Genomic DNA, 26198 nt, shown 5'->3' on the forward strand with positions numbered 1-26198 from the left:
TGCTGTGAAACATTCTGTGGAACCAGAGCGTTTCCTGTTTGGCACCCAGGGCTTAACTAGTGTCTGTGTCAAGAGAGAACGATTATATTTCTTCTATCACATTCAATTATGTATAATAAAGATAATTTTGGACATAGTTACCATCTATCTCATCTATCCTCCCCGCCCCTGTCCTCACCGTGTCTGCCATGCAAATCTGTTCTATTGCGTTGTAGAGATAATAACCAACAAGCTCTAACATTTCATGCTAGAATCCCTAGTGGATGCTCTGAGTGGGCGTTTGGACCCTGAAACCAGAATCCCGAGCCCCTCACACAGACTGCCTGCAACTCAGTGGGAAACGCTGCCTCTCTCCTTCGGTTTCTTAAGCTATGGGCCAGCATGCTGCTAACTCCCTGTAGTCCAGGGTTCTTTGAGCACGTGTAAAAAGTTACAGATAGATGAGACAAAAACCCGTAGTATCAATATGTGCTTAATACTGTTATGAATCTAGAGCGCAGAGTTCAGGGAGCGGTAACATAAAATCGGATACAGTATTGACGCGGAAAAGGCCAATGCGTTCGGCTCGCTGCCTGAACTGTGCCGTTCCCTGGGGGGTGGGGGGTGACCCTGCCAATGTTTTTATGCTCATCCCCCTAAAGAAAACCCTCACTCTCATAGTTTTTACAGGATCCCTTTCCCTACCCCCTTTACCCACCCTTTAAAAACTGTAGTAAAGAAAAAAATATGACTGCAGCTTGCTTGCTGATGGCAAAGGAATCCGTATCTTTTAGGAAGCCTGCTGATCAAAGACTGTGTTATCTGTGCCAAGTATCGTTCCTGAGCGCAGGAGGCAGAGGACTCAAGACGCTCCTCTACCAAGAGGAGGGCAGATGCTTTGTGTGTAATGGGGTCTGTTTTGGAAAACAACGCCAAGGATAGTGATTATGCTGTGAACATGTGGTGATCATAGCGGCTGGAAGAGACACCCCACATTCCAGAGTTTTGGGTGTCTATGTCAAGAATCAGATTAAATGTGTCAATAAAAAAATCTGGTATTTGTTAGAGAGATAAGGAAGTCTGGGGTAGACGGTGGCTCCAAGTAAGACAGAAGAGAAAACCAGAAATGTCTGTGCACCCTGCTGTCTCGGGTCTAGTTGTACCTGTGTTTATTTTAAAGATTTATAAAGCATTCTCTTAAAATGATTGTGTGGTTTCCTTTTGTTGGTTTTTGTTTGTTTTGTTTTATTTTGTTGTATTTGGTTTGTTTGGGATTTTTTTCCCTCCCTTCTTGGCTCCACGGTATTTATAAATTACACCAGACAATAGATCATTAACTGTGTCATTTAGCAAGTAACTATAGAAACGGGTTGTGTGCCACACAATTCTCCAGAGAAATGAAATCCTTAAAAATATTAACCGCGGGAACCTCACTGTTTATAAAAACAAGAGAAAATAAAACAAACTGTAGGCACAGAGAATGGTTTGCTTTGCTCGACAGTGGCGCTCTCGGAGCTGTACATAACTGTCTAGGGTAATTATTCTCAGAGTGACCGCTGTCTTAAGGTGGCAAAATCCAGAATAATCAAGAGTACCTAAAACCTCAAGTTCTTCTTTACACTCTGAATCTGTAGTTAGGAGGCTGACAAGTGAGACGGTGCATCTGCTTCAGGATTCTGGCCTTGGAAAATGTTTGGAAATGGGATGGTTTCCTTGCAGGCCTTCTGATTTAGTGTTTAGGTTGACAGAGGGAAGATATTTTGTATTGACAGAAGATCAAGTACAGATGTACGCCGAGGTCTGAAAGCATACGTTTTAACTTACCTTTGTGTGCTGTGAGGAACTGCTGTGGAGCCAGAAAGTGATCTGTGGTCATTAATTGTAGGCAATGAGGGGTTCCTGCGGAGGAAATGGGGTTTTTACTGTTGGTTTCCTCATCTCTCATCCTAACCACGCATGGCTCCTCCATTGAAGGTTTACTAGCCATCTGGGCAGTGCTGGCAATTTCCATAGGAAACTGAATGTGGGCATAAAACTACTCAGGGACGCTGTTGTTGGAGCAGGGTCTGTGGGCACGGGTGTGTACAGCTTTAAAACACTTTGTTATTTTTTTTTTGAGAACTTCTTACAAAAGCACTGTATTTACATCATTCCTACCTCCCTTTCCCCCTGAAACTTCTCCAAGTCCTTCCTCCCAAGTTCATGATCTCTTATTTAATTGTTGTTGTTGCATGTATAGATATACATATGCGTGTAAACCTACTGAGCCCATTTAATGTTGCTTGTGTGTTCACTGTGCAGGGTTGACTATTTGGGATTGATATCCCCATGAGGGACCTCCTCTCTGGAGGAATCTCTCTCAGCAGCCGTTGACCATACATAGCTCTTTAACCATACTCCGATGACCATGTGAGATTTCCCTGTCTACAATGCCATGTCATCTGGTGTTGTCATTGTGCTGACATTGTTTGGGAAACCTTACAGTTTCATGGGTACGTTTTTTCTTTCATGTCAAGCAGATATATTTGGTCAAGACACAATGTCAAGTTGGATCATTTGAGAGTTAGAAGACCTCCAAATTATATACTTTGGTGTCCAAAGTAATCTAGGCTGAGGGCTTATGAGATGGCTCACTGGGCAAAGACACTTGCCTGGAAGTACAATGGCCTGAATTTTCTCCCTGGACCCACACGGTACACACACACACACACACACACACACACACACACACAGTAGTAAGTAACTAACACCCAGGCTGAATTTCTCCATTGCTCAAATCTATTAGAAGGTTCCCAGATCACTGCTTTCATTGGTATGTGCAGCCAGGAGGATTCGATGCTGTTGAATGGCTGCCCAAATATTAATATGTTTTTCGAGAGGACAAATCAAAGGTATATTTGGTTCTCTGGAAGCAATGACTAACTGTGGTAGAACAGATGACATGGTTTGCAAGCATAAATTCTTCCATTGGCCAGGGTCAGACTGTGAGTGAAGAAGGTTTATTGTCAGTGTGAGGGGATCTTGGGAACTGTGGGGAATCTAAGGAGACCTGCTTTCCTGGTCTCCAGTTCCCTCCTGGCTTTCTGAAGTACAGTCCTACTTCTCTAGAGCAAATAAACAAGAAATTCATATTATATGAAACACCACAAACTTTATATATAGGCTAGAATTTCATTTCTCCCCCATTTCCCCACCTCTGCTTTTAAATACATGGTTTCTCTGTGTGGCCCTGGCTGTCCTTGTCCCAGTACTTGCTCTGTAGACCTAGAACTCAGAGATCTGCTTGCCTCTGCCTGCTAAGTGCTAAGATCAGAGGCATGAGCTACCACATCTGGCCTGGCTCAAATTTCTTAAAACAGTTCGTACTTGGAGATTAAATAAGTCAAAAGACCAAATATGGCTGCCAGGCTGCCATTTTCAAGACCTCTGAATCTTTCCTGAAAAGAGAAAAACTCACATTCCTTCTGTAGCTGTCTTTCTAGTAACTTCTAACATCATCATCATCATCATCATCATCATCATCATCATCATCACCATCATCATCAATCATCATCATCATATCATCATCATCTTCCTAAATAATGTTCTACTGGAATGTCAAGGTCAGACAGGCCAATGCTACCCTTCCTAAAGAAAGCTCTACACTGCTCTGTCAGTCATATTAGTTGGTTCATAGAGTACAGAACACCCAGCTAGCTCACCCCACTAGTATGTATTAAAGACTGACTTGAACATAGTGTGTTTTATTTCATCTTCCAGCAGACTCTTACATAGACTCTAAACAGTTCAAGATCATGAGCTGAGATGCTTGGGAAATCCAGAGCAGACCTTTCGCTTTTTAGTCTGCTTTCCATTGTGAAAGCAGTTCTTGGGACAGAGCTCCGATCCACTTATAAAGTCAGTTTGGGCCTTTCCTTACCAATCTTCTCAGCACAGAGTTAACCAAGGCAGGCCACTGTGCCCCTCTAGAGCTCAGCTTTCTTAATTTCATTCTTAGAGGGAGAGGTAAGAAAAGCAAAATCACAATTGGCATTGTGAGGGTTATATTCAGTTCAGTTGTGTTTGGACCCATGTAGTTTTTGTTTTAAGAATTTTTTAAATGTTATCATTATTTATGTTGTGTTTGTGTATGTGTGTTCATATGTGTATGTGTATGTACGTGTGTTTTATGTATGTGTGTGTATATGTATGTGTGTATGTGTGTGTGTGTGAGTAGGTGTGTGTGTATGTTTGCATATGTGTGTGTATGTGAATCACAGGCACAGTCTGTCCATAGAGGTCAGAGGACAACCTGTGATTGTTCCCTCTTTCCATTGTTTGGACCCTGGGATTCAGATGCAAGCGTTCACTCTTGCTAGCAAGTACCTTTACCTGCTGAGCCATCTTGCCAGCCCACATTCTTTCCCCTTTAAAATCAGTCGATTCCCCTTTAAAATTAATCAATAAATAGCCCACATGAAATAGGGAGCACATGTCTTATGTGCATAATTTGATAAATTTTGACTCATGACCACACCCATGGAAACCAAGAACACATTCAAGATGTTAAGTACATCCATCACCCCAGGTTTCCTCTTGCAGCTTTGTATCCATCCTTGCCTAGTCTTTGTCCCTGGGTAACAAGTTCTTATCATACACACACACACACACACACACACACACATTTGCATCCCTTGATATTTATACAGATGGAGTCATATATTTTTGTGTGTATGCATGTGTGCTTGCACATATGACTGTGCCACAGCATACGTGTGGAAGTCAGAGGACAACTTGGGACAGCCTGTTCTTTCCTTTCACAGTGTGGTTCCTGGGGACTGAACTCAGGCTGTTTTGGCGGGAAGGGCTTTGCACCCATTGAGCCCTATTCTGGTTGGAAGATTTTTAAACTTGTGATAATGTCAAATTAATCCATCTACCTTTGTAAGAACTGGGCTTTTCGTTTTGCTGGGAGATATTTGAGGTTTGAGATGTAGTTCAGTCGATAGAGTGCTTGTCTGGTATGCCCACATCTGACCCCCAGCTGTGCTCTAAAGGGTTGCAGTGGCTTGTGCATGTAATCTCTGTTCTTGGGATGTGGAGGCAGGAGGATCAGAAACTCAAGGTCAGCCTTGGCTACAGAGTGAGTTCAAGGAGATCCTGTGATACAAAAGACCTGTTTCAATAATCAACCAGCCAGCCACCCAGCCAACCAACCAACCAACCAATCAGCAAACAAATAAGCAAGCCTTTGTTTATTCTAGGAAGAGAAAACACAAAAGTCTTACCTTATGTTTTCTATGTGGCTTTTATATATAATGCTACATGATTTTTAAAATTAGAAATGAAGGATATCTATTAATAAAGATCTAAAAAGTTGAGAATGTAATTGAGATTTGTGGGTATTTGTAGAGACTTACCGACTGAGCACCTTGAGCTCAACATCTTGAAATTCAGTTTTGGGATTTCAGTCTGAGGTCCTCAGGCTGTAGTTGCCAGAATTTAAAAGTTGGAAGATTTTAGGTAAAACATCAGAAGTTCCTATTTTTCTTTAAAACAAAACAAAGCAAACAAAAACCAAAACTGATACACCTGGCGATACTGTCCCACACCCTAAAGGATGTGCCACCCTGAACCGAGGTCTGCCAGCCTTACTGGGCACCTCAGCTGGAAAGATGGATGGAGTCCTTGTGTTTTGCCACAAGGGTAGAGGTGACTAATCTGGAGATGGTTTTGAAGTAGTTAATTCTGGAAAGCGATGATTCGACTTAGCTGTGGGTACTCCATCTTGCTTTGGTGAGCACAGAGACCTGCCCGTCTCAGAGCTAGATGCGCTCTGGGGCCCTTTGGGACTCCACTTTGGCAATTCTATAAAGGGTTCACTTATTATACTTTCAAACCTCTCTCAGGAGGTCAAGAGAGGTAGGTCCCCCACGGCGAGGCTGGAACTAGGCAGGAGGTTCTGGAAGAATGGATGTAGTGACTGTTTTCATTTTTACCATGAGGGTAGAGGTGACTAATCTGGGGAAGGTTTTGAAGTAGTTAATTCTGGAAAGCAATGATTGACTTAGCTGTGGATGCACCTCAACTCTTTTTCATTTGCTTTCTGTTATAAGTTAAAAACTTTTGAAGTATAAATACACACCATAAAATGCACACAGAATATGTAGCATTTAATGAGTGTCGGAAAATGTAACTACCACCCATTATGATAAACAGAACGCCTAAGAAGCATCTCCTTCCTTTCTATCTACTTCCTTATTTGGACTCAATTGTTAATATAATTCTAGTAATAGATGATTTTTTTTTATGTTCTTAAAATTCACAAAAAGAGAGCCAAAGAGTAAATTCTCTTTTGTGTCTCATTCCTTTCTCTGGGCATACTATTTCTTTTTCTTTTTCTTAATTATTTATTTTTTGAGATTTTGAGATTATAATATAATCACATCAATTCCTCCCTCTGAATCCTCCTGTATACCATTTTTATTCTCTTTTTAAATTCTTGGACTCTTTATTCATTAATTTTTGTTTTTCACACACACATACACACACATGCACACACATGTATGCACACACACACATACTCCTAAATATATAAATATAACCTGATCATGTTTATTCTGTGTAATGTTACTTGAATATATGTTTTCAGGGTTGACCATTAGGTTTTGAATAATGAATTGACGTGCTCTCTCCAGGGGAAGACTACCTCCCTCCCAGCATTCTTCAGTTGCCTGTACCTCTTTATAGGGTTGAAGCCTTGTAGGGAATCCCCCCTCCACTCTCAAGTGTCTATTGTTGCCTTTGTTCAGTTCCTATTTAGGCTGCCATATTCTTGAGACTTCATGGGTTTAACTTCTGACACTCCTAGGAGACACAGTCTCAGAAAATACCCTGTTATTCTGGCTCTTACAATCTTTCCGCTGCCTCTTTTGCAATTTTTCCTGAGCCTTAAAGGTAGGAATTGTGTTGTAGATGTATCATTTGGGACGGGAATACACAACTCTGCATTTTAACTGATTTTTGTTTTCTGGTCTCTGTCTGTTTCAAAAGGAAGTTTTCTTGATGAAGGGTGAAGACAACACTTCTCTGTGGGTATAAGGCCAGAAATTCAGAATCTAGTTAGGGAGGATGCCGGTCTAGTACAGTGGCAGTTGTGAGCTCTTCTCCACGATCTATGACTTCACTAGCCCTGGGTCTTTAGCTAGGTTATTGGTACCTGGTATGTTTTTCATATTGTTGAATTAAGTCTTCAGACCAATTAGAGCTGTTGCCTACTGACAAGGTATGTGAGCCATGATTGTACCTCAGAGTTACTGTGTCATGCTGGTCCTATTTATGGTTCATACAGCAGCTCATCGCTGGGTAGGGTTGTTGGCTGCCACCCTCCTTTGGGAGCTTGTGTGTACCTACTGGTTTCATAAACACTGGTCTTTGGCGTACTTAGTTTGCCAACAAGGGCTCACCAAGGAACCCTGGCTGGACTTAATCTTGGCTTCCAAAGTTGTCTTTACAAGTGTGCATACACTGGTTTATAAATCCTTATGTTATTCATGTATTTTTACTTCTTTTGCATAGTTTCCAAATAACATTGATTGATCATAACTCAAACATGCCTTTTAGGAAACATCTAGAAAGCTTACTACAGTGGTTATAGCATTTCCCACTTATCAGTAATGTATGAAAAGCCCAAGGTTCTCCTCCTTTTTAGAATTCCTTGTTTTAATTTCCAATTTATTAATCTTACTTGATTGGAAATGTGGCTCCCTACAGTTATTGTGAATTTATCTGTTGGTATAGGGAGGATGCTGGTTTAGTACAGTGGCAGTTGTGAGCTCTTCTCCATAATCTATGACTTCACGAGCCCTGGGTATTTGGCTTGGTTTACAGTGCCTGGCCACCTGTACTGAATCTGTGTTTATCTGTGTTTCCCTGTAGTGATTGTGAATGTATTGGCCATTTATACTCAAATACACTTGTTTTAGAAACACCTTTCTAAGTCTTTACCTACTCAAAAAACAGTCCCTTGTCTTTCTACTATTGACTTTAGGAGTTGCTGATACAATTTAGACACATGTTACACCATGAATATTTGTACATACGTGTTCACATGGCAAATCCTCCAGCCTGAGCCTAGTCTTTCTGCCTTCTTAAAGGTGCTTTGACTTAACATATGTTTCCAATTTTGCTGAGTTCCAATTTGCCAATTTTGCTTTTATAATTATTGTTTTCTGTGTCCCAAGAAACATTTACATAGGCTTAATTACAAAGTAGCTCATTTGTATTCTATCCTCTGAGCTTTATGGCATTGGCATTTATGTCTAAGCCTTATTATTCTTCTTGACTGAGCTTCTCACTGTGAGGTAGGATCAAGGTTTGCTTCTCCCTGGCCCCATTTGGTAGGCTTTCCTTTCTCCTTTGAATTACACCGATGCCTGGAAAAATCAACCGCGTGTACACGGACAGTCTATTTCTGGACTGTTTATTCTGCCCTAGTGATAATTTTATGCAATGTTTATAGTACACAGCATCTCTCAATCCATGAGCATGAAAGCTTTTTGTTTATAATGTCTTCATTACTCTTCAACATTTTTTTTTATTTTAGTGCAGATTAATTTTCTTACTTTAAAATCAGAGTTTCTTCTTTAATTTTGGTGCTATCATAAAACCAATTTTGTTTAGTTTGCAGAAGATACTGGGTTGGGTGTTTCTGTTCTTGAGATGTCTCTTGGCAGGTTTGGTATGAAGACTAAGGCAGCTTATACAAGTTAGGATGTGTTGTCTTCCACCTTATTAACTGAGAATTGAAATTTACTTAAAGGCACACTGTTATTTTGGTCTCCCATTCATTCTATCACGGTGGCAGGTCATATTTTTTCAAATAATTTGTCTATCTTCTTGACATAATTTAATGTGATGGCTTAAAATTGTTCATTACTTTGTGAATTTTAGAACCTGTGGTTTTAGTCTTGTTCTCATTCTAGATGGTGATAACTGTGGCATCTTGTTTCCTTATTTTTCTTTATCAATATCACCAGGGGCTTAACAAGTGTATTGATACTGTTAAGAACAAAGTTTAGGCCTTGCCAGTTAATCTTTATTATTATTTTTAGTTTCACTTACTCTGTCCTTAGCCTTCATTGTTCTTCTGCTTGCTTTTTTGTGGTTAGGGTCAGGGTCAGAGTTAGGGTTGGTCAGGGTCAGGGACAGGATTAGGGTCAGGGTCAGGGTCAGGGTCAGGGTCAGGGTTAGGGTCAGGGTCAAGGTTAGGGTCAGGGTCAGGGTTAGGGTTTGGGTTCCTCAAGTAGATGCCTGGACATCATTCTAGCTCTTTTTTTCAGATGCAACCATTTATATATATATAGTTATGACTATAACTATAATTATATATTATATATATAATTATATATTCTTCATGTCATATCAGCTGTACCCTTCCCCCATTTTATTGGATTATTTCCTTGTCATTTACTTACACATATCAATTATGAAGTCTTTGCTGCCAGGGTTATTAACATATTGATTAATTTATAAATTCATATTGACTCTCTGTGTGCCTTTTATTTATAAGCTTCTGCTTTTATTGTTTTGCTTGTGGGTCCCCCCCCCATCAGCATATCGTCTTTCAATTTTCTTGGGTTTTGAGGCAAGGTCTTCTCATCCTGTACCAGGGAAATTGCTACATAGTTGCATCTGGCCCGGAAATTTTGGTTCTCTGTCTCTACCTCTCAAGTGCTGGGATTACAGCTGTGTGACACCTTTTCCCGCTTGGCCTATCTTGATATATGTTCTATAAATGTCTCAAAAGACTTCACGTACTATTCGTTTTCTTTTCTTACTCATGCAGTATGAATTTCCTAACTTTCTGAGCAGAGGTGGTGTATGTCTTTGATCTCAGCACTTGGGAGACAGAAGAAGAAGGATCTCTGAGTTCAAGGCCAGCCTCATGACTTCCAGGATAGCCAAGGCTATGCAGAGAAACCCTGTCTTGAAGAACAAACAAACAAACAATTTATTAACTTTTTTTTTTTAGGCCAGCATACAAAGTAATGGGTTTCGTCATGGCATTATTGTACACATGTGCTATATTGCAATGCTGTTCTCATCCGTTCCCGCCCGCCCTTCACTGCAGTCGTCCATGCTTCCTTGCCCAGTCGATTCCCTTACTCCCCACACTTCTCATCTCCTTCTTTGTTCTCACATGTATCCGTTGACTTCTCTAATTCCCTCTTCCTTAGTGTCACTTCCTCCTCTCTCACCATCTTCTGTCTGTTACAGTGTGCTCACATACTTACACGAACTAATGCCATACATACACACATGCATATAATGTAGGTTCCATATGTAAAAGAAACCAAGAAGTACTTATCTTTTTGCGTCTGACTTATTTTTGTTTATTATAATGTTTTCCAAATCGACCCACTTCACCATCATTGTCATAATTTCATTTTCTTTGTAGCTGCATAAAATGCACATATATATATATACATATACATGCATATGTATATGCACAAATACATGTATATATATACATACATATATATATACACACCAACATATATATTATGCATATGCATATGTATGTAACACACATTTGCTTTCCCCGATCATCTGTTAGTGGGCATAGATGCTGATTCCGTTTCCTGGCTGTTATGAACACTGCACCTAGAGACATGGATGTGCAGGCATCGTCTGTGATACTTGGCTTGGAGTCCTTAGGGAATTGGCCCAGGGATGGTCAAGCTGGGTCACACGGTGGTACTATTTTCAGCATTTTGAGGCTCCCCCATACAATGTACACACTTTAGTTCTTAGGCATAACATTCATAAACACCTACGAAGCTGAGCTGGTTGGCTGTGCCCAGGACGTAGGCATCTTTGCTGACTTTCCATAATCCTTCTCAAATGCTAAGAGCGCAGGGCTCTGATCTCTCACTGTGATTGTTCACTGCCTATTCTTTCTTAGATTTGCCAGCATTTGCTTCCTTTTATTGAAAATATACATATAAATAAACCAAAATTTAGTTGTTATGTGCTTCTGATGAGTTGAATTCTTATAAACTAGCCTCCTGTAGCTCTAATGATACTCTTTGTTTTAAAGTGATTGATGGTTGTAGAATCACCATAGCTTTGATTCTTTGTCAAAGGGTTTTTTGAGAAAGGGCATCACTGTGTATGTAGCTAAGACTGGCTGGAACTCACTCTGCAGCTCAGGCTGGTCTCAAATTCTTTTTTTTTTTATTCTGTTTTTATTTTATTTTTTATTTTATTTTTTTATTTTCTATATTCTTTGTTTACATTCCAAATGATTTCCCCTTTCCCAGTTCCCTCCTCCCCATATGTCCCATAAGCCTTTTTCTCTCCATCCATTCTCCGATCACCTCCCTCCTTTTTCTCTGTCCTGGTACTCCACTACAATGCTAAATCAAGCCTTTCCAGGATCAGGACCCTCTCCTTACTTCTTCATGGGAGTCATTTGTTATGCTAATTGTGCCGTGGGTATTCAGAGCTTCTGGGTTAATTAATATCCACTTATCAGAGATTGCATTCCATGTGTATTCTTTTGTGATTGGGTTACCTCACTGGTCTCAAATTCTTAATTCTTTTGTGTCTCACTCCAGTACTGTGCCTTTCCATGCCCATCCAGTTTTTAAGTAATTATTTATGTAATAGTTTTAAATATACTCACTTCTAGTCTATCTTTAGGTTTCAACCATATCCCATGAGTTACGTACATAAACATTTGTGTTCTTTCTCCTTGTAACCTTGGATTCTGCTGGCATCAATGGAACTGTTCTAACCTAGCAACAAAACACACATTCAAATTTAAAACTTTGGCTGACTGCTTTCTAGCTAACCCTGATTGATCATGCCAATAATAATAGTCAAGTAAGGAAGTTGCCGTAATTTTCAGGAGGGGAACTTTGTTTCTTGTTTTTGCTGTTGTTTTGTTTTGCTTCTGAAAGAGGGTTTCCTCTGTGTAGGTCTGGCTGTCCTGGAACTCACTCTGTAGACCAGGCTAGTCTCAAATGCCGAGACCTGCCTGCCTCTGCTGTAATTAAAGGCATGTGCCGTCACACCTGGATTTTTATTTTATTTTATCTTATCTTATTTTATTTTGTTTTGTTTTGTTTTTACTTTATTTTATTTTACTTTATTTTATTTTTGAGTGTCTAGTAGATGGTTATACAGACCCAGGGTAATCCATTCTTTGATTTTACTATTTAAGGTTGTCTTTTGCTTTATACAACAGCTGTCCCATAATAGTCATCACCTAATAACATAGATTATTCTGTATTATATGGACTAAGCATCAGTCTTATACCACAGCTCGGTTCTGCCTAAGGTCTGGTTCTTTCTAGATACTTACTGCATTGTTATAGAGACTTTCTCCCTAAGGATCTGTCCTTTCAGTGTGTTCTGCATTTGAAAATTGGGCCTGGCCTAGAAGCAGTTCTCATTCTTGTTCTCTCTCTCTCTCTCTCTCTCTCTCTCTCTCTCTCTCTCTCTCTCTCTCTCTCTCCTGTGTGTGTGTGTGTGTGTGTGTTTCCTGGTGAAGCTGAGCTCTAATCCTTAATTGTACATCCTTTGCTTATTTTGGTCAAATGTTTTGAAAATGCCTTTGCTTATGCAATAGCTTTGTATTTGTAGGTCCACATCTTGCTCCAAGGAGTGCTGGGTTCTATTGCCCAGCTCCACAACCCTGTGAGCCAGGTATCCTGGCTACCCTTCTTTTTTATTTTATTTTATTTTATTTTATTTTATTTTATTTTATTGAATATCATCTTCATTTACATTGACAATGGTAAAACCTTTCCCGATTTCCCCCCTCCCCAAAGACTCCCAAACCCTCCTCCCACCCCCTGCCTATCTGACACACTACCACCTCCCCCCCGCATTGGTTTCCCTTTGTTGGGGCCTTTATTGAGCCTTTACCTGACCAAGGATTTCTCCTCCCACTGATGCCCAACAAGGCACTCCTCTGCCACATTTTTGGTTGGAACCATGTGTACCCCTTGGGATGGTTCAGTCCCTGGGAGTCCTGGGGCATCTGGGTGGCTGAAATCATTGTTCTTCCCATGGGGCTGTAAACCCCTTCAACTCCTCCGGACCACCCTCGGGCTCCTCCATTGGGGATCCCACGCCCAGCCCGATGGTTGGCTGCTAGCATCTGCCTCTAAATTTGTAAGGCTCTAGCAGGGCCTCTCCAGAGACTACCATTGATGGTGCCCGCGCTGCCACAGTACCGATTATCAGCCGTAGGCCTGGGGGATTAACAGAAAACACAGACACTGGTCATTCTGTAAGGAGAATACCCCAAACTTTACTGAGAGACCAGCAATATATATACTAGAGGCCAGGAAAGGGAACAAGAAAAAACAATTATAGCCATAGGTCAGACACCTGGGAAGTCCCTACCACACCAGGCGGGAAGGCAGGAATCAAGCTAAGCAGTGGGATGTTTTGCTCTCAAGAAACCTGTGCAAACAGCTCAGCTGGGAGTGTTGAGCTAAGCTCGCTGGTTCCCAACAAACCATGGCATGCTGCTTTTGGTACACACTTCCTGTTGACAATAGTAGTGTCAGGGTTTGGTGACTGTTTATAGGATGAATCCCCAGGTAGAGCAGTCTCTGGGTGGCCTTTACTTCAGTCTCTGCTCTACACATTGTCTCCCTTATTGCTCCTGTGAGTATTTTGTTCCCTTTCTCAGAGAAACCAAAGCACCCTCCACCTTCTTCTTGAGCTTCCTGTGCTTGGTGAATTGTAAATTGTTTATTTTGAGCTTTTAGAATAGCATCCCGTGACTGCATACCATGTATGTTCTTTTGTGATTGGGTTACCTCCCTCGGGATGACACTTTCTAGTTCCATACATTTGTCTAAGAATTTCATGAATTCATTGTTTTTAATAGCTGAATAGTACTCCATTGTGTATATATACCACAGTTTCTGTATCCATTCCTCTGTTGAAGGACATCTGGGTTCTTTCCAGCTTCTGGCTATTATAAATAAGGCAGCTATGAACATAGTGGAGCATGTGTCCTTATTACATGTAGGAACATCTTCTGGGTATATGCCTAGGACTGGTATTGCTGGGTCCTCAGGTAGTACTATGTCTAATTTTCGGAGGAATTGCCAAACGTATTTCCAGAGTGGTTTTACCAGCTTGCAATCCCACCAACAACGGAGAAGTGTTCCTTTATCGCCACATCCTCTCCAGCATCTGCTGTCCCTGAGTTTTTCATCTTACCTGGCTACCCTTCTAATGCCCCTGCTCATCACAGTAACTTTGTCTACATTGCTTCGCAGTTAGGCAGTTCTACATGGACTTCATTTGGTGATATTGCCATCCTCCTCCTCATCGGCAATTCCTGCATTAAAGCAACATCTCCTATGTTCATCTCTGGCCTACAAAAGGGCGTCAGCAGTGGGCTTCTCTGCGATGCTGGTGCCCTCTTACTGCTTTCTCCTTCCCATACTCGTTTGCTAGGTCTTCATTCCTCTAGTTGCATATGCCAGTATATATCTTCACAGCCTCAAATAACATGCAACTAAATCTTGATATTTCAGTAATAGCATTGTCTGCTGACTTTCCATTCTGAAATATGTATTTACTCTCCATTGCCACAAACACCATGACAATACATTTCCATCCTGTTCTCTCAGAACAATAGAAACATACATTTGACATATATACATATACACCCATACATATATATTCTGGATCATGGATCATATGGGCCTGTGACACACACACACACACACACACACACACACACATGTATTATATATGTATGTATTTATATCCTTTTTGTATCATTTTTGTTCAATTTCTTGTATTGCATGGAGTTAATGATTAGCTTATAGTTACTTTTCTCATTTTCTATATGATCATCACCAATTCACCCTAAAGTATTTTCTTTAAAGTGTAAATCTCTTTTGGGGCTAAACCCACCTATGATGATATCCAGAGCTTCCTTCTCTCCTGAGCCTTTGGCTCGTCAAAACCTTGGTGCCTAGTTAGCTCTTCACTGCCTCCTTAGGACCTCCCCTCACGATCATTCTGACAATCCCCTTCATCTCTTTTTTCCCCTACCCCAGACTCCGTGTATGAGCTCCCCTCTCCCATATTAGCTATTGCTAGGTTGTGTTATCCACATTCCAGTTCCCCAGATCTGATTATGTTATGGAATACACATACATATATAACAACAATCAAGGGGGAAAAGTGGGAGCAAGATGAGGCATATGGGGGATTGGGAGGGAGGAAAGGAAGAAGTAATAATTATAATCTCATAAAAACTAGTCAATAAGTTAAAAAGAAAAGAGACGCATGGCTCTGTCAGGTGGGCGAGGTGGCACTATTTGAAAAGACCAACACCAGTGTACTTAGTGTAATTGCGGTCATGTCTTTGTAGCATACACTTCCCATCTTCCTATGGAGCCAGACTCGCTGTCCTTTGTCTCCACGTAAATTGTTGACGTGTAACCTGGGACCAGGCCCTGAAAGAGGCTTAAGGATGAGGGGTAAAAGAGGTGTATGTGGACCTAAGATATGTGTAAGTTAGCACAACGTTCTGTGTAAGGCTGGTTCTTCTTTGGGGATTCGCCAGAGCTGGATGTGTGCTATTATTAAAGCCCTTTTTACTTGTATTTATAAAATTTATACATTTAATGAGATGGTACACACTTTTGATCACTGTGCCAGTTTTCTGTTTGCTGATCTCAGTTCTGAATAAAGTATATATCACTTAAAGCAGTCATTTTTCAGGGGAGAAATTTGGGAGAAACTTGCAAGGAGAAGAGGCGTTTTACAATTTTCATCCTGGGCCTAGTGTTGCCTGGTAATGACTGATGGCGTTTGCCCATCCACAAGCCTAGAACCTATTCTCCATATAGCCTCCCAGTTCAAAGCCTTTCAATATGGAGGCTGGGCAAGCTAGTTTTATGTCAACTTGACACAAACTAGAGTCTGCTGAGAGGAGGAAACCTCAGGTGAGAAAATACCTCTGTAAGATTGGATTGGAGCCAAGTCTGTAATGCATTTCCATAGTTACTGATGGAAGGGGAAGAGCCCAGCCTATCATGGGTGGGGCCATCCCTGGACTGGTAGACCTAGGAGCTATTAGAAGGCAGGCAGAGCAAGCCATAAGGGACAAGCCAGTTAGCAACACCCCTCTAACCTCTGTCTCCAGGTTCCTGCTCAGTTTTAGTTTCTGTTTTGGCTTCCCTCAATAGATTTCTGTCTTCGTTTGGGTTTCTGTTGCTATGAAAAGACACCATGACCAAGGCAACTCTTACATAGGACAACATTTAATTTGGGGCTGGCTTACAGGTTCAGAGGTTCAGTCCATTATCATCAAGGTAGGAACATGGCAGCATCCAGGCAGGCATGGTGCAGGAGGAGCTGAGAGTATTATATCTTGATCCAAAGGCTTCCAGAAGACTCAGGCTCATGTCAGCCAGACTTAAGCATATATAAGAGACTTCAAAGCCCCACCTTCATGGTGACACACTTCCTCTAACAAGGCTATACCTTCCTCCTATAAGACTTCATCTCCTAATAGTGCTTCTTTGCATATTCAAACTACCACAACTGTGGTTCAGGATGTGTAAACCAAACAAACCCTTTCCTCCCCAAGTTTCTTTTGGTCACAGTGTTTCATTCAGCATTGCAATAGTAACACAAACTAAGAGAAAAACCATGTGACTTGCATGCAGTCACCTCTGGCCTGGAGAAGCACTCAACCATGCTTTTGCTTGCACTGTGTCAGCTGCCTATAGCTTGTTCAGACTGCCGACACTAGCCAGTTTCCATGCCACCCAGGTGGCACTGGTCACCTGAATCTGGCCTTTTCTAGTGAGGTCTGACCCCTTTCCCAATCTGTCATTCACAGAGTGAACTCCCTCTCCCCTGTGATACCGCATAATTCTTTTTTGTTTTTGCTTAAATCATTGTTACTAATTCTTTTCGTTAAACTCCTCCTGTTTAATCTGATTGGATCCAAGCTTCTACCTTGGGCTTTGATACATGTAGACACTTAGGAAACCATCACCACAGTGGATATAACGAATGTCTAAATGTCTATCTGTCATTCATCTTCCCCTTTCCCTGACCCCAGGCTAATGTTCTGGTTTTTTAACTCCATCCTTATAGACTAGTTTACGTTTTCTATTATTTTATATAAGAAGAATCACATATTTTATATATATAAATATATATATATATTTAAAATGTAGTTATCACTCAGCATACTTATTGTCTACATTTAATTGTGTGTTGATAATTTATTACTTTCTATTGTTGAGCTGTATTGGATTATATGGATATTCCAGAGTTTATCCATTTACCTAATGATGGACATTTGGATGAATGCCAACTTTTGGTCATTACAAATAAAGCTGCTATCAATTTTCATGTATAAGTCCTTTTGAGGGCATATCCTTTCATCTCTTTCAGATAAATATTTAGGATAGGAATGGCTGGATCATATGGTAGGTATAAGTTTTGCTTTTAATGGAAAAGCTGTTCTCTAAAGTGAGTGTACCATTTTATATTCCCACAAGCCATCAGCGAAGGTTCCAAGCTGCTCTGGACTCTGGAGCCTCACCTGGACAAGGCAGGCCTTCTTAACATCGTCTTTCCTGTTTGGGGGTGTGGTGCCCGATGATGGTTTTAGTCTGCATTTCCCTGATGGTGACCGTTGCTCATACTTCCTGCATTTTAAAGCCTGGGCTGTCTTCTTGTAGTTGAGAGGTGGAAGAGTTCCTTGTGCATTGTGTCTGACAAAATGCTTTTCACTTTTCTTCCTTCAGTCTGTGAACTTTTTATTTTTATAACAATGTTGTTATAAAGACTGATTCTATTATTCATGTCTGTATAGGGGAATGTACACATGTGTGGATGGCTTTGGATGCCAAAAGAGAGTGTCAGATTCCCTGGACTGGGCAGTTATGAGCTGACATGGGTACTGGGAAGCAAACTCCATTCCTCTGAAAGCAAGGCGAGTGTCCTTGACCACCGAACCATCTCTCAAGCCCCGATGGTGTCTTTTAAAAAGAAAAATTTGTCAATTAATTTTTTTTTAAGTTGAGAATTGTTTTTGACAAAATTTATGCTGAGTAAAAGATTACCAGGACATTCTCTTATACTGTCCTTGGTAGTACCACACTCCAGACTGGCTCGGAGCTAGCTCTGTTATCTCCTCACTGGCCTCGATTTCTTTCATATTTGTCTGTTTGTTTGCAGCATGTATTCAGTGTTGTGTATTTTTAGCACATGTGTGGCTCTGCATTCGTGTGGTGCACATGTCTCTGTGTGCACATGGAGGCCAGAGGGTACATCAGACGGCTTCCTTTATTGCTTCCCATCTTCTTGCCTTGAAAAATGGTTTCTCACTGAATAGGAGACTCACTGTTTTGAGTAGACTAGCTGGCCAGTGAGCTCTGGGATCTGCCTATCTCGCACCCCTCCCCCCATAACCAAGGCTGGGATTATTGGCTGTGCAGGAATTCCAGCTTTTAATATGAGTTTTGAAGATTTGAACTCATGACTTCATGTTTGCACAGCTAGCACTCTTATCATATGAGCCATCTCTCCAGCTTCTTGGTTTCCTTCTTTATGGGATTCTGATGACAATTCTTTTCTATTCATGTACAAATAGACTTAGAAGGTTAGTGAATCAAAATATGTGAAATCAAGATTGTGTCAAAAATTCAGGTTGTACAGTGATCAAATTCTTCCTTATTGCACCTCACAGTGTAGGAGTTTTAGCAGAAAAAGGAATAGTAATTTGTTGGGTATGCATATCTCAAGATTGTATAAAGAATACCTAATGTGGTAAAATGAACTGTCAATCCCAGCACCTCAGGAGTCATGGGCTGGTGGATCTCACAAGTTTAAGGTCAACTGTGTCTACTCAATGAGTTCCAGGCCAGCCATGCCTACGGAGTGAGATCCTGTCTCAAAATAAAATATTTTATAATAAATATTTTTTATACTAAAACTACTTTGTACACTTGGTTTTATTACCTGGAAGAGAATATTCTATCAAAAAAAGTTAATTTGTGCAGGCCATCTAGCTAGGTGTGCCACATGTTACACCCTCATTCTTATTCACTAATAAACCAGCTATTATGCAGTAGTGGCTTAGTCTATGACAGGCATTGTGCCAGGCTTTTGAGAAGCATTAACTAATTTAGTGCTAGGTGGTAGGCATTACTATGTTTCTTTGCTGCTGAGGAGACTGAAGTACTGGGTCCCAAGTTCCCTCAGTCAATTAAGAGCAGAGCCAGGATTAAAATCGGCACCACTTTGCTACAGTGATGGCTGCAAGAGTGTGCACTATAACCATCCTGCCACATGCTTTCTCTAGGAAGAAAAATTAGTCTTGTATTCCTGTGCTAAACCAAGAAAATGCCTCCACAAGGGTCTCTTATTCAGCAATGTCATGGAATGAAAGATAGATTTTTCTTTTTCTTTCTTTCTTTTTTTTTTAAGGTGCTTCTTGTAGTTCCTGACACCGCTCATGGCTGTATTTTTAAGTATCCTCGGGGTGATGATCTGAGCTATATGTAAGCTAGAGGGGCAGGTTCAGGGCAGAGGCCTGCCTCCCTGTGTGCCAGAAGTCTCAGGAGATCTCCGAGCTGGAGCAGGAAGCTTCACTGTGTTCTGTGATCTGTTTGTGTCAATACCGGCCTGGCAAAGGCAAGGATGTGGTTGGAGGAAGTTACAAGAGAGACATTTCAGTTGCTTGCAGCCTTTCTCCTAAACTGCCACAGGACGAGGCAGGGATGTTTAGGGTAGAGCGAGAGAGACTGAAGTGGGCTTAAGTCCAACCTTGCACTGGTTTGTCTGGGCTTGGGTTTTGATTCTGGGCAGCTCCGTGAATCGTGGACAGGGAGCTTTTACTCCCCCCCCACCCGCCCCCTGAGTGCCACAGTTCACTTATTTAAAAATTTCCAGGATGGGTGCCCTAGCTGATTTCCACAGCCTTTTGCAGCTCTCACATTCCTCACGTCTATGATTCTGCGATTACGTCCCTGGAAGGTTTAAGTACTGATAAAAGTGCCATTCAGTTCTGTAGACTCTACCATGGCAGCTGTCTGTTACCTAAGATACCTGGCCAGGTGGGGGTTAGGGGGGCAGGGGCAGGCTGAGAGGACAGGGGACGCTTCCTGCCTAACAGCTTTTTATACTATAGATGGAGGGGGCGCCACCTGCGCTGTGCAAGATAATTGAGTTTCCTTTGATTTCTGGGTCCCAGCATACTAAAGCCCACCATCAAAGAGACTTTCCCAACAAGAGAACCTTATGCAGTAAGTTCCCCAGGCAAGTGCCTGGAAATAACAGAGACAGGACTGAGTGGGTCACAAGCAGTGAGACTTGGAAGACACACCAATTTGTGGGGATGAACTGGTTGACCCAAAGGCCTTCTGTCTATCATTCCCTGACCTCGGGTCAGACTCACAGAAAGAGGGGAAACCATTAAGGCAGCTGGGCTGGCTCTTGCTCTGGGGTCTGAGCAAAGAATAGGTGATTATTTCTCCCACAGGGGCGAGCTGTTCACCTGCCCGAGGGCCCCAGGCTGGAAGTTTAAAGCCTGACCTGTTGGGATGTACAGTGATGGTATGTCTGCTCTCACAGCCTGCTCTCTGTGGAGCATAGGAAACCTGTGGGACAAATTAGACAGGGAACTAATTAGATAAAAAAAAATTCTTCGGATGGTGGTCTAATTCTTGTTCACATATCAAGTTCTTCTGTTGTTGTTTGAGGCACCCAGGAAACTGAGACTGTCAAAGCAGAATTCTTATCCTCAGCAAAATGAGTGACAGCTCGTTATAAAATCCTAAAGCTTAGTCTGAGAGACAGCTGTAATAGTGATCTGATTTAACCTCGTTTACGGAGACCCTATAACATGCTGGACTTCAGCTAAGGTCTTTCAGCTTTCTCATGGGGACAGGTCTGGGTGTTGCTTTGCCATCCATGGTTCATAGGGAGTATGGACAACTCGTTCGTTTTCTTTCTGCACACCAATTTTTAAAATAATAATAATAATAATAAATTATTATTATTATTATTATTATTATTATTTACTTATCTGCTTTACATCCCACTCACTGCCCGACCCCCGGTGATCCCCTCCCATAATCCCTCTCTCACCTCTTCCTTTCTCTTCTAAGCTGGTGGGGAGCCCCTGGGTATCCCTCCACCCTGGCATATCAGGTCTCTGTGAGACTAGGCACATCTTCTCCCACTGAGGCCAGGCGAGGCAGTGCAGCTCGAAAAACATATCCCATGGACAGGCAACGGCTTTGGGATAGCCCCGCTCCAGTTGTTTGGGACCCACATGAAGACCAAGCTGCACATCTGCTACATACGTGTGGGGAGGCCTGGGCCCTGCCTGTGTATATTCTTTGGTTGGTGGTTCTGTCTCTGAGAGCCCCAGGTTAGTTGACTCTGTTGGGCTTCCTGTGGAGTTGCTATCCCTTTACAGGCTGCAATCCTTCTTCCTATTCTTCCATAAGAGTCCCCAAGCTCCATCCAGTGTTTGGCTGTGGGTGTCTGCATCTGTCTGAGTCAGCTGCTGGGTGGAGCTTCTCAGAGGACAGCCATGCTAGACTCCTGTCTCTGCATACCAACTTTTAAAACTGCAATATGTCTCAGTGTATATAATGCACCAGGCAAGGAGAAGGTACTTAGAAGGAAGCCAGGTGATCATGGCCAGGTTCTGAGCTTTTTTGTGTTCTCCGGACAATACTGACAAGGCTCCTTAGTTATTTTTGCATCCTCGGAACCTAAGGTAGCCTGGCCTGCAGTGGGCGCTCACTTCATATGATCCAGGATGTTCTTGGCACTGAACTCCTTAGAGCATTAATGAATTACAAAATTAATAAATGGCAAACCAGGAGAAAAGAATAAAAACACTGTAAGTAATGTAAGCAGGAGGTTATAGACTTGCTTAGCTGAGCAAGAGAAGTACACCTTATGTAAAGAAGCAGAACACCCACGTGATAACAATATAAAAAAACAATTGAAATATTACTCTATGTTCATATTCAGAAGGCAGAGAAACAACTTTCAGGAGACCAGGGGACAGTGACAATAAAGAACCCAGAGGAATCTTCCATTAATGTCCAAAAAAAGCAGATCAGATGAGCTTGATGTAAAAAAAAATCAGGAAGACACACGAGTCACTTGTATTTGGGCTCCGCTTTAAGCAACTCTTGGGAAAGAAGAAATTAAATGGGGCACTGGATGATATCTGTATATGTTCCCTCACCCAAGGTAGTGGCAGAGAAAGACAGTTAAAATGTGGGCTTCCTAACTTATCCAGTCACACATTGCCCCGGAAACCCCCCACCCCACCGCCTCAGTCAAAATGTCTCAAGGGTCCCATCAACATCTGTGGCTCGTCCCCAGCGAGTGGGGGCTGGGGGAAAGAGGGATGACCGGTTTAGGGTTTACAGGAGGTGCGGTAGCTGCTTTCTGGGATGCTTTAGAAAGTGCGGGTCCAGGAGGCGGCAGCAGAGGGCGCTGGGACTCCGGCCTGGGCCCGCCGCTGCCATTGGTCCGGGCTGGGGCTCTGGGTTGTGGAGTTGGTGGAAAGTGACAAGTTGGGTGAGAAGAGAGATCGCAGAGAGTTGCGAAGCCGCGGGCGAGTGAGCCTTGAGACCGCAGCCCCAGGCACTGGGCACGCTCTTCTGGAGTCGGAGCCGGAGACACACGGTGCGCTAGAGCGACTTAGAGAGCCTGGCCGGGCTGCTGCGGAGTACCGGGAGGAGCCGCGCTCCCAGGTCCGGGGCGGCCGAGCGGAGGCGAGGGAGCAGGTCAGAGGGACAAAGAGTTTTGCAAAGGCCCCCCGGTGTCCTGCGAGTGCCTGCGGCAGGACGAAGTGGCCAGGAGCCCTGGGCGAACCCGTGAATGTTCTGCGCGCCGCCAGGGAGCCGCCAGCACCGCCACGAGAGGAGGAATGCACCGGCCGCGCCGCCGCGGGACGCGCCCGCCACCGCTGGCGCTGCTGGCCGCGCTGCTGCTGGCCGCACGCGGGGCTGCTGCCCAAGGTAAGCCGCGCCGCGCCCGGGTTCCACCGTCCGTCCCCCAGAGCTGGGTGCGCCCGTCCCGGAGCCTGGTATTCGACCGCCGCCTGCACGGGCCGCTGGAGGGAGGCCATCAAGGACTCGCCCTGAAGCTCGGCTGCGGGCAGGGGTGCTCTGGGGGACTGGTCCTAGACACCCAGCTGTGGTTGTCAGTGCTGACAGGAAGTGTAGAAGAACTTCGGAGGTGGTGTGTGTGTGTGTGTGTGTGTGTGTGTGTGTGTGTGTGTGTGTGTGAGAGAGAGAGAGAGAGAGAGAGAGAGAGAGAGAGAGAGAGTTGGGGAAGATGCTGGTCCTTTGCCTATCTCTTTCTGGATTCCTAGCGCACCCCAACTGGGGTCCAGTTTATCTGCTTCTCTGTCACAGAGGGAGTTTGTATTTTCAGTGGTGCCTCCAACAGAGTCCAGGCGGTCCGCGAACCCGTGTAAACAAAAGCCCTGTACTCCTAGGACTCCCCAGTCCATGCGTCTTCACTGCTTGGTGTTCGGAGCCTCCCGCCCTCTAGAGGGTCATCACGCAGACCAAAACCTCCGCTGCCACTTTGTGCAAAGTATACAGTCAGAGGCGGCCTGCTGCTCCAAAGTACTCTGGTCTCCGGTGTGCACGTGTGTGTGTGTGTGTGTGTGTGCGCGCGCGCGTGTGCGTGTGGGTGTGTGTGTGTTTCGAGGTAGAAGAAAGGGGGTCATCTAATGCATACTTGATTTTGGTCATCTCCAGAGACAATCACAACAGTTAGAGAAAGCCTGCAATGCAGCCGGAGTGTCTTAGTTCCCTGTGGGAAGCTTGGATCCTGCTGGGTCTGAGCCTGTACACAATGGAGGGAAGAGCCCGCTGCGCCTGTGGAGACAACCAATTCATTCTTTGGAAGTTGGAGGGGGGAAGTTGATTAAAGTCTCTAGGGGTCTTGGGCCTCACTTTTAACATGCATCCCTTGAGGGGGTGTTGGAGCCCCTGGACTCTTCCCACCCCCACTTCCAGCCCCTAGCCTCTCTAGATAAATAGGTCCCTCCTATTTATCTTTCATCTGTGAACCAGTTAGGGAAGAGTCTATAGTTTACTGAACAACAGCTGGGGAAAAGAACCATTCACTGAATGACTGCTGAGTTCTGCTGGTTCTACTAAAAGTTAGGGGTGACTTTCTTGGTACAAAGCTCTCAGCAAGGAAGCCGGGTGCGAGTTTGATCTCCTAGTGGTGACTCTGGGATGGGAGCAGCGCTCACCGGACAGAGTTCTGAAATGTGGTTGTGCTCTTCTAGAAGCTCCGTGGGAGTGGGGGTTGGGGGCGGGGCGAATACAGTTTCTAATTGCCATTAAGATGCACATCAGCAGGGGTGCCCTATCTTATGGGAAAACCCTGATGAAATGTAAACAGTTTGCTCTCCTGGATGTTTTGCTTGGGGGGTGCCAAACATCTGGCTCTTAGCCACTACACCTGGGTGAAAAGCAGAAAATGGGCCTCGCTGTTGACCCGTGTCCAGCGCACCGGTGATGGTACCTAAGGCTGGATTCCTGGCCTGGAGGCCTTGATTAATTCCATTGTTCCATGGGTTCCTTTCCTTTGTCTTACCCTTTCATCAGCCAGTGATTTTGAGGTCACAGCCTCTGCTGATTGGGATGGGATGAGACGGGATGCGGGGTGTTCACCTTTTTTGCTCATCTGTTTTTAAAAAGCCACCCACGCGATGAATTTGCGAATGTAAAACAATACTGTTGTCAGTAGCTACCCAAAGTTCTCTCTGCTTCCTGTTCTGTATTCTAATGATGGGTTTCAACCTGTTGCTCTCTTACCATCTCTTAAATCCTTTTCCACTTTTGTAAATCTTGATCTCTGTTCTGGCCTGAGGTTCCTAAGGTAACCTTGCCTGTCAGTGGCTCAGAACATCAGTTTACCTTTACGAGGAGATACATTTTATCTATTGAGTTCTTTAAAAAAATTAAAAATGGATCAGTATTTCAGTATTTCCCCCATCACTTTTCTATTTGATAGGCAGGCAGGAGAAAGCCTTTATGTACATAGTTTCTGGCCTGTTAGCTGTTGACCCCCTCCCCCCAGCTACCTCCTATGGGGCCACAGGTGAACTTGTGTAAAAGGTATAAACACTCATTACTGCTCCCAAGAGCTCCAGACTGCTGGAACCTACCTGAACTTTTCTCAGAATTGTGTTCATTCTGTGGTTTGGCTGCTTGAAGCCAGAGGGAGGTGTCCCAGGACTCAGCTGTCATTTTCTAAGTCTCCAATTGCTATGTCATTTGGTGTCCGTCCCTACTTCATTTAGTATAGGAGCCTCCTGAGGGCCATGAGTCTGTCAGCTTTGCTGGTGAATTCATTGAGGGCCCTCATCAACCAGTTTCAACTTTTATTAGGGATGTTTGAAAAATCCTACCGTGATGGTTAGGGGCCACCACCCAGAGGCAGGATAGGTAGAGGGTATATGGTCATATTGCCCCTGGTAGGAATAACTTATCCGTGATTTTCTTTATTGGAAAACAAACTAGGCTGTTTTGCTCCTCCAATGACTGGGATACTTAGGGGTTATTTTATTTTATCTTTGTATGTGAGCGTGTGTGGTGCAGGGAATATATGTTTGTGTTTCTGTGGATGTGTGCACATGTGTAAGCATGTGGATGTGTCGATGAACACAGAGGTCCGGGTTGAGTGTCTCCTTCAGTCAGTCTCTTCCTTGATTTTTGAGACGTGTTCTCTCACTCCACTGGAGGTCGTCTAGCCAGCTAGGCTGTATGGGCTTGTGTGTGCCTGGGGTTATATGAGCAGGTCCTGCTTCTACAGGAGTCCTGGGAAATGAGTTCACTTCCTCATGTTTGTAGGGCAGACACATTGCTTGACTGAGACCTCCTAAGACCAAGAGTTCTTTCAAAGACTCAGATTTCATCTATTTTATTCTCTGTCTCCTGCATGTGAAAATAGGCTCCAAATTAAACTTTTTGTTGTTGTTTGTTTGTTTGTTTTTCCAAGACAGGGTTTCTCTGTGTAGCCCTGGCTGTCCTGGAACTCACTCTGTAGACCAGGCTGGCCTCAAACTCAGAAATCTGCCTGCCTCTGCCTCCTAAGTGCTGGGATTACAGGTGTGCACCACCACTGCCCAGCCAAATTAGACTTTTAAAATGTTTCTAAATGCATCCAAA

General features: G+C 43.3%; 1 protein-coding gene across 1 annotated transcript in view; it reads left to right on the forward strand.

The window, feature by feature from the left end:
- The first annotated feature begins 22551 nt into the window (after nucleotides 1-22551).
- Nucleotides 22552-26198, forward strand: part of Ror1 (receptor tyrosine kinase like orphan receptor 1) — a 350403-nt gene continuing 346756 nt past the window's right edge. Inside the window, exon 1 of the mRNA XM_052176840.1 lies at nucleotides 22552-23021. Within this exon, the coding sequence (XP_052032800.1) occupies nucleotides 22931-23021 (91 nt within the window). The 5' untranslated portion in view covers nucleotides 22552-22930. The remainder of the gene's footprint in view (nucleotides 23022-26198) is intronic.

This window comes from Apodemus sylvaticus, chromosome 3 (genome assembly GCF_947179515.1).
Source record: "Apodemus sylvaticus chromosome 3, mApoSyl1.1, whole genome shotgun sequence".
Taxonomy (NCBI): domain Eukaryota; kingdom Metazoa; phylum Chordata; class Mammalia; order Rodentia; family Muridae; genus Apodemus; species Apodemus sylvaticus.